Source organism: Zosterops lateralis, assembly GCF_965231275.1.
Source record: "Zosterops lateralis genome assembly, chromosome: 4".
Taxonomy (NCBI): domain Eukaryota; kingdom Metazoa; phylum Chordata; class Aves; order Passeriformes; family Zosteropidae; genus Zosterops; species Zosterops lateralis.
The window spans coordinates 24,666,713-24,675,595 of NC_139765.1; the positions used below are offsets into that span (position 1 = coordinate 24,666,713).

Sequence of the window (8,883 nt, forward strand, 5' to 3'; positions counted from 1 at the left end):
CGCTCTAGCCAGGCTGTAGGTATCGCCCTGTGCAGCACATGTCCTACACACCTTAGGAAACCCTAAGCTCTGCTTTTACTGAAGCTTCTGGCTGGAGATTTTCCCGACCTCTTTTTCTTACTGGACTTGCTTGCAGCGTTAGTCTTGTTAGGATTGGTGTCCCCAGCCTCGTTTTGTCCCCAGTCAGGACAAGTTTGGAAAGTGGAAAGCTTCACCTTCAGCCCCACGGCTTCTGCAGGGGACCCACATGTGGCTCCTACGTGGAGGTTGAGTTTGTTGATCCACCTGGAAATGTGGCAGATCAGGAAAAGGAATGAGGCAGGGTGAAAGGAAGAGCAAAAGTCTATGTGGATCATCCATAAGTGGATGATCACTTCAAAGTAAGGCCAGGTCACCTGGATGACCTCTGAATATTTGCCTGCGGCAGCTTGTGGCTGCTTTCCTTACACCCAGAAAGCCTAGGCAACTTCCATCCTTGTACATAGATGTGTGCTATATGTCACCACCACAGGAAAAGACCAAAACCAGCCAGTGTGCTGTGAGCTTGTGCCTTCAGCATGGGAGGTCCAGCTGCCCCCCAGGCAGATCCCTGAGGCTGTTCCTCCCTTGTGGCACTCACCTGCACAGCGGAAGGAGCTGGCAGTCACAGTGGAAAGGCACATCCTGCAGGTTGAGGATCTCCAACCCCGTGAAGTTGCTCATGTTGGGTATGTTACGCATTTTGTTACTCTCCAGGTAGAGGCTTCTGATCTTGGGACCTAGGCCAGTGAAGGCCTGGGGGGAAATCTGCAATGGAAGAGGGGTAAGTCAGGGGCATGCTGATCAAGGCAGGGGAGCAAATCTCTGCCCCTGCGCTTGGGGCGCCTGACAACCTGTACTGAACCTGGCAGCCCTGTGAAAGGGCTGCTTTAAACAGGGAGGACTGTTAATTAATTCAACCAGTTTCAATCACATTTTGGAACTCATTAGACTCTTATTCAGTCTTGTTAGAAAGAAGCTCATGTGTAGGAGGTCTCAGAGTGATCCCTGGGGTATTGTTAAGAGATAGGGTTTTTATGAGGGTGCTGCTAACACCACTACCTTGAGAGGATGGAAATATTTGGGTAATAGTGAAGAGTCCTGCAGGACAGCCTGTAATAAGAGAAAGAGAAATCTGGCCAGAGCTGGGGGAAGGAGGTGATTTAGAGAATGGTCTGGACCCCAATGAAAAAGGAGTGGAGGAAGTAAGCTTCTCCCAAGGGAGCCAGGAGCAAGGTTGAAACAAGACAATGCTATAGCTGAGCCTGAAGAAATCTTGCTTCCCAGCCAGGCTATGGAACATCTCCTGAAGGCTTGGGAATTTGGGGACATCTGTTTGGATACCCCTATAGGGGCCACCAGCCCTGGGCAGCGGAACCTGTAATATGCCCTATGGTGTCACTGCCCCTTGGGAGTCCCATAACACTCACCCACTCCAGACCCATGTTGTCCAGGTAGAGGTGCTGCAGGCTAGAGGCCACCGGCAGGAAGACACTGTCCCCCATGTGCTTGATGGGGTTTCGGGACAGCTTCAACTCACTCAGGACAGGCAGGCCCCACAGGGCTGCTGTGGGCACCTCCAACAGGCGGTTTCCCTCCAGCTGCAGTTTTTCTAGCATCTTGGTGGGACCCAGGGCAGCAGGAGCAATGTGCCTGATGGCATTCCCAGCTAGGTAGAGCCAGCGGAGTCCCCTGGCTCCAGCCAGGTCACCCTCTGCCAGTTCCCCAATGGCGTTGTGCTGTAGATGGAGGGAGATGAGGTTCGGCAGGAGCCGGAAGGTGCCTGCAGGCACACGGGTGAAGGCGTTGCGATCCAGGTCCAGGTAGGCCAGCTGTGGGGCCCCCTCAAAGGCAGCAGCCGCCAGGGTGGAGAGGTGGTTATCGCTGAGGTACAGGTAGACCAGGCTCTCCAGCCCCCGGAATGCCCCAGGGTGTAAGGTCCTGATGCTGCACCTCTGCAGGTGGAGTGACACCAGCTCCTTCAGGCGAGAGAAGGCATCTGGTGGCACTGTCCTGAGGGGGTTTTGGCGCAGGTCGAGAAGGCGGGTGTCCTCAGGGAAGTCCCAAGGGATCTCCTTCAGGTTCCTGTTCTTGCAGGACCCATGATGGAAATCGGAGGAGCAGACACACCCCTGGGGGCACTGCCTGCTGCCGCCTGCCCTTGGCTGCTCTGGCAGTGCCGTGGGGCTAGGGAGTGGCTGGAGACGACTGCATCTCATCTCAGGGGACTTCAGGGAGTTGAGGGACTGGCCACGGAGGGCAGGGGGTGCAGCACAGGTACCCTCAGCCTGCACCCGTGCCCTTGCCAGCCACTTGTGGAAGGGGCGCAGGAGGCAGGAGCAGAGCAGAGGGTTCCCATCCAGGCTGACCCTTACCAGCCTCGCCACCCCAGCCAGGGGTGGCAGCCCCTGCAGCTGGTTTTCCCGGAGGTCCAGCATACGGAGCTGGGGAGTGTGAGCAAAGGCATTGGGTGCCACATCCTGGAGGAAGGCATGATCCAGGAAGAGGTGCCTCAGCGAGGCCATGGCCAGGGCTTCCTCGGCCACGTACGTGATGGGGTTGTGGCCCAGGTCTAGCCAGGTAGCCCCATCCAGCCTGGCCAGGGCCTCACCAGGCAGTGCCTGCAGCTCATTGTGATCCAGGCTCAGCCTGTGTAGGGCAGGCAGAGCAGCAAAGGCCTCACTTCCCAGCACATGGAGGGCATTGTGGGACAGCCGGAGCCATCTAAGAACCTGCAGACCCTGGAAGACCATGTCTGGGAGGTAGACCAAAGCATTTGCCCTCAGGTCAAGGACAGTGAGGGACTCCAAATGACCAAAAGCACCTGGCTGTATCTCCTCAATGCGGTTCCCCTCCAGAACGAGCTGCTGCAGGGAGGAGAGCCCATCCAGGGACTCCTGGTAGAGGAGGGCTATGCCATTGGAGGCCAGGTTGAGGTAGACAAGCCTCCCCAGACCCCGGAAAGCCCCTTCCTCCAGCCTCTCCACCTTGCAATGCTGTAGGTCTAAGTGTGTCAGGTAGGGTGTGGCAAGGAAGGCTCCTGCTGGGATGGCCATGAAACTGTTGCCCCGAAGGTCTAGTTTTTTGGTGAGCTGTCAGTCACACAAATAAAACACCGAGTTATCCCAGATTATCTGATTACTCCAGATAGCCATATCTGTCTTCTCTCCCCATCCCTCTACCCATCCCTTGCCCACCTCTGGGATGGTGTCAGGGATAGCTGTCAGGCTTCCATTGAGACACAGGACGTGGGCACAGAGGTTATCACATACACAGGGTGCAGGGCAGCGAGCAGCAGCCGTCGCCCCCAGGGCCACTGCAAGCAGGAGGAGCCCCCAGGATGGCCCCATGTCAGAGGGCACCTGTGGCTGGGGAGAGACAGCAGGCTAGGCTAGAGGCCAGGCTCCCATGCATCTCCAAACAGCATCGCCTGCTTGGCACCCCATGTGCCAAGAGGGCTGCTGCTGTGACCTAGTGGAGCAGGTCTCATTTTCTCTTGCTCTCGCACTACAATTTCACAAGTTATAAATGAGGAAGAGTGGAAGAAAGAGAGGAGGAATACTTGGAATGAAAAGTGGAGGTAACAGCTAGCAGGTCACTCACAAGGAGCTGGCTGGAAACAGACACCCACCCCACCCCCCTATTTTCTTCAAATATCACTAACTTAAGATTGCCTTGGTCCATGGAAGCTATCAATATCTCTCCTACAATTGTTTCTGTAAGGCAAGCAGGTGTAGCCATCCAGGGAATGTGATCACACAGGCTTTTGAGGTGCTACCCTTCTTTTAATGGCAAGTGTCCAATGTCTCCACCAGCCTGGTCATCTGCCTCCCAGATGTCTGCCTCCTATCCTGCAATCTCCCCGCTTCCCCCCTAAGCTATTCATAGCAGTGTTTGGGATAGAACTCCACTGTTTAGCTCCAGGAAAGACAGGTTAGTTTTGGCTGGGCAGGAGTGAGCCCCTGGGGTGAAGGTAGCAAAGAGAGGCCAAGGCTGAGGCAAACACAGTGGAGGCAGCAGGCTGCAGATATGACCCATACACCCCGCTAAGCTCTGAGACAGCATCAGTGGGATCTGCAAGGCTCATACTTGTGGAGCCACTCTAGTGCACAGCCCCATGCCCAGTGTAGCATTGTCCCCTGTGGTCCCATGTCCCAACACTCTCCTCCTGCTGTCACCCCATCTAGTCCTGCTGCAGCTCCCACACACACTGGGGCAGCCCTCTCCTGCACACCCACTGCTGAGTGCCACCAATTTAATGTCCCTAAACTCAGTCCCCATCCTGTGCCTGGAGCACTGCCACATGCCAGCCACGATGCCAAACACTCCCTCCCTCACACGTGGAGGGTTCACACACCCGAAGTTTGGAATACCTGGACTTGAAGATGTGTTGAAGAGAGGAAAGCGTCCCCTGTCCTGTCTAGCAGCTGCCGAGCTCCTGCACCAGTGTTTGCTCTTGCAGAAGTGAGAACTGAATGGGCCCCATTGTGTTGCTTTCCCAGCAGCTCTCACCGGGCAGAGCCAGAAACGGGGGAGGAGGAGAAGGACGGGGGGAGGAAGGGTAAGCCACCCCTGGAGAGAGGGCAGCAACCCAGACTTTGCCTCCCCCTCAATTCACTGTGGGCTTGGAGCACCAGCCCAGCAAAGCCCACGTGAAGTTTGCATTCACCGTTTTCCAGGGCTCTGCCTTCCATTTCCAGGCTGTGTTAGTCACAGGAGCTACAGAGGTGCAGGGCAGAAAGGTGACATCCTGCCAGAATTACAATGGCAGTGGTAAGCCTGAGCAAAAGGAGAGGCTGCTGACCAGATGTGCCACGTTTACAGCCCTCCATTCTCCTCATTTTGCTTTTTTGCTGCTTTAGAAGAGGCTGGGGTGGCAGTGCCTGCATGGCACAACATTAGCTTTACAGAAGAACATGGAGGCATTCGTTTTCCTTGCAGACTGTTGTTTTACTCTCCCAGGGAACAGAAATAGATCTGCAGTCTGACAAAAATGTCAGAAGATTTGATACTAAGTATCTCATTCCCCTTCAAGCCCTTCCCCTATTCAGCAGCCTCAGTAGAAGCTGAAGCTGGTGAGATGATTGCTGGGTAAAGGAGCCAAATAAAACTGGGGTGAGGCTGGGGAAGGGCCAGATGTGGCATCCAGTACCTGGTACCACACCGTACCCTCTCGATGATTTTCCAGCAGAGCCCAGGCCACCACTAGGGAGGTTTTGCTGTACAGGCTGTTGACAAGCCTAGGGAGGGGGCTCCCAGCCAGGGGAGATGATGGAAGGGCCAGGCAGAGGGGAGCAGGGTGGGCTGGACAGTGGCCAGAATGGAAGTTCAGGCATGTTACCTTCATGTCCCATGCCGCATCAGAGAGAGAAAAGACCGGCTGCCTCCCTGCAGCAATCTCAGCTTGCCAGAACCAGTATGTACCAGTACACACACTGGCTTCCTCCCAAACCTGCCAGTCATCCCTGCTGCTCTTACCTTGCTATTCCACTCTTGAGCTTGCAGCCAGTTCTGCTCTTGCTTGCTTACCTCATCATCCCACGGCTTCTGCCAATGGACAACAACACAGTCAGGCCTGAGAAGCTCCAGCTCCTGAAAGGAACCACAACCTAACAGCCCCACAGTGAGATCCTCGAGCCACCACCCACAGATCCCTCCCAGCTGCCCAAAAGCCTCTGACTTCAGCTTGACTCACCATCACGACATCTGAAGTCCCATGTGGTGCTGGGAGCCAGGCCCTCTGGGCAAATGAAACTGGGCATGCAAGGCAGTGGCCTAGAGGCTGCACCCCTGCTTATGGGGGGCTCAAGCCATTGCCTGGACTGTGAAGTGCCTGGGACTCCAGAGCACTGGCCCTGACTTACAGGGCAGCCCTGGTCCCCAGGGCCTATGGAGGCTTCTTCTCTCCAATTCTGGGACACTCCCCACTGACAAGCTGAGCGCCCTACACAGGCTGCCAAGTGAAGGGAGCACAAAGGCTCCCAGATGAGCAGCCTGCTTACAGGCTGGTCCACACTCAGGGAGCCACAGAGCTTGGCCTTCCCCCATGGCAACAGGAATGAGACTCTAGAGTCAGGCAGTCAAGCTCATGGCCTAAAGCTGAGGGGTAGAAGGGGCCGGGAGCCCAGCCCCAAGGACAGGGAGGGCACACCTGGGGACAAAGGGCACCACAAGGTCCTGTACGTGCCCTGAGTACAGGGCCAGCAGGCTAGCAGCTCACCAGCATGATCAGCAGCATACAGGCCCTGGCTACAGGCAGGTCACAGTGCCCACACTACCACTAAGTAGCTCCATGCCATCCTCAGAAATCAGGAGCAAGGCTAGACATTTTCTCCACCCGTGCATTTTGGGGCCCTGCTTGTGGCTGCACAGAGCTCCTCTTTCTCTCCTGGGAAGTCTAAGCTACACTGCTCTATTTCTAAAGGCGGGGCTAAAGCACAAACACACTTGCTCACTCACACCAACTAAGGGGAAGACAGGGGAGAGGAACACAGTCCCAGAAGAGGGAGCAAATTCTGTGCAGCCAACCTGCTCTAGGAAGCCATTCCTACCGCTGAGTGGGAGAGGAAAGCCTTGGACCTGCCCCTGCCCTGCACTGCAGGGAGGGCACAGGGGCCTTGACACGCTGAGGTGCTTCAGGGCTGGCACAGAGACAAAGGCTGTGACGAACCCTTGAGTACAGGGGGTCACACTGGCCAGGGGCCTGCAGCAGGCAGAAAACTGCTGGGTCTGGGGAAAAGCCCTGCCCTGCTTACATGGTAGTTGGGCTGGGGGCCGGGAGAGTTCCATTTCCCCCCTCAGGTGCAGAGACAGGGGCTCTTACCCTCCTTATAGTGTTGCCCCTCTCTCCAGGCAGCCAAAGGAGCACAACGGCAAAAGGCAAACCACAGCAAAGACTGAGCCCTGCGCACAGGGAAGTCGCCCAGCACAAAGCCAGTTGTGGCACCCTGAAGATGCCCTGACCATGCCAGGAAGACCCTTTGCCGAGAAGGCCTCTCATACCCCCTTCTTCACCTCCAAGCTCTCTCTTGCCTTGTGTTCCACTCTTGAGATCCAAGCTGCTCCCACTCTTGCCTCGTTGTGCCACAGCTTCTTCCACCAGACAATGACACACTTAGGCTGAGAAGCTTCAGCTTCTGTGCCTGAAAGGAGATGCAATGCAACAGCCCCACAGGCTGAGTCTCAAGCCACCCAGTCCCAAGTATTAACAGTAGGTCTTGCAACATATTCCCTCTTGGAATGGTGTGTGTAATGATCCCTCCCTGATTGTAGACACCCCCCAGTTCCCTCTCAAAGCTAAGCAAGAGATTTGCCTCCATTTTTTTTGCATGGCTGTGTTACATTAACTTTCACTGAATAGGTTTTTTTTGCTAGCTTTAATATAATCACTGTTGGTTGAAAACAGTGGATTATACTACACTGGTTTTGATAGCGCCTATATTGTGTAGTAAATAATTCTGACTAAGATACTTTAGTGTCGTTGTTATCATAATAAATTATATAAGTTTATATGAATATATGTGGTTTGCAATCCTTTATCCTGAAGGAGAAAATTGTTTAAATGTTCTGTTATATCTATACAATCTTTCAGGCATAAATTGTTGACAAAGTTTGGAGCTACAGCTAGATTATGCCACACCCAGCTACCTCTCTGAGGAATTTAGAAAGCAAGGGGGTCGTTTTTGCACCTTATGGCTCATCAGGAGAGCTTTCCTAACAGATTTTGTCTGCAGGTCCCACTCTGTCCATGACAATACCTGAAAAATACGTGAAAAAACGAGGTTCACTTTTCTGGTGAAATTTAAAAAGTTTAATAAAAAGACAATAAGAGACACAAATGCAAAGGGTTAAAATAAAAAATTATGGGTGCTTGGCATTCATCCAAGAGCCACCTACTAACTTGTAGACGCTTTTTAAATGCATCAGCCTGTTGAATATTCACAGATCACCATGCATTATTCAAACACTGAGTTTAGATGTTCTATTGCTTGGTTTTAAACTTTGATTTGCCTTCATTCCATTCTGTAGATTAAATCAACACTTTATTTCTCCTTGTGGTTCCATCCTGCTGTCCTTTCACACCCTGATAACAGAGGGTCAATAAATTCTTCCTTTGGGAAAGCTATCAAGAACAAAAAGCTCTGTTTTGGAGAGAGAATACTGCTTGCCGCTGTGAAGCAGAAAGTCATGGGAGGCTAGGGCGTGTGCAGAAAAGAGCAAGGGAGCTGGGGAAGGATGTGGAATGCAAGGCTAGTGAGGAGGTGCTGAGGGGGCTTTAGGCAGAAAAACTGCAAGAGGGACATTCAGGCAGACTTGCAGAAATGCGTACATGACAGTGCTCAGCACAGGGGCTATTTCCCTGCCAGACATCGCTGCCAGCTGCTGAATGCTTCAGACACTGCAATAGGCGGCAGGCACCCTCTTATTTCAGTTTCTGTGCTTTCTCGGTTTGCTTTGTGCAGCAGCACTCTTGCTTCTTGCTTTTCCCAGCAACCAAAGAAGCTACTGCAGCATCGTTTGTGCCTTTTCCAGCACAGGAAGACATTCTGATACAGTTTTCCCGTGTCTGCAGCAGCAAGAACAAATGCCTTGCTGCCTCCCTGCTTCTTTTCCATGGCAGAACTGTCAGCAACTGCAAGCTGTCTTTTGCCGAGAGAACAAACGCTGCACACAGAGCTTGTGGCCTCCGAGGGAGGGTTCTGTGGCTTTGCTTGGAGCAGAAGCCTTGTGTATTTTCTTTGCTCCTCGCAGGCAGGGAAACTAGTGCAGCAGCATGCATGCCTTTTCCAGCCCTGGAAGACATTCTGATACAGTTTGATTTTTCCCATGTCTGCAGCAGCAAGACCAAATGTCTTGCTTCAAGGT

At 53.5% G+C, this 8,883-nt stretch overlaps 1 protein-coding gene across 1 annotated transcript; it reads right to left on the minus strand.

The window, feature by feature from the left end:
• Positions 1-62: 62 nt before the first annotated feature.
• On the minus strand, positions 63-3,368 carry CHADL (chondroadherin like; the record flags this gene model as incomplete). The annotated part of the gene is made up of 4 exons (XM_083860663.1): positions 63-285; positions 620-786; positions 1,449-3,110; positions 3,216-3,368. 4 exons carry the CDS (start codon positions 3,366-3,368, stop codon positions 63-65), a joined length of 2,205 nt encoding a protein of 734 aa, XP_083716789.1.
• Between the last annotated feature and the right edge of the window lie 5,515 nt (positions 3,369-8,883).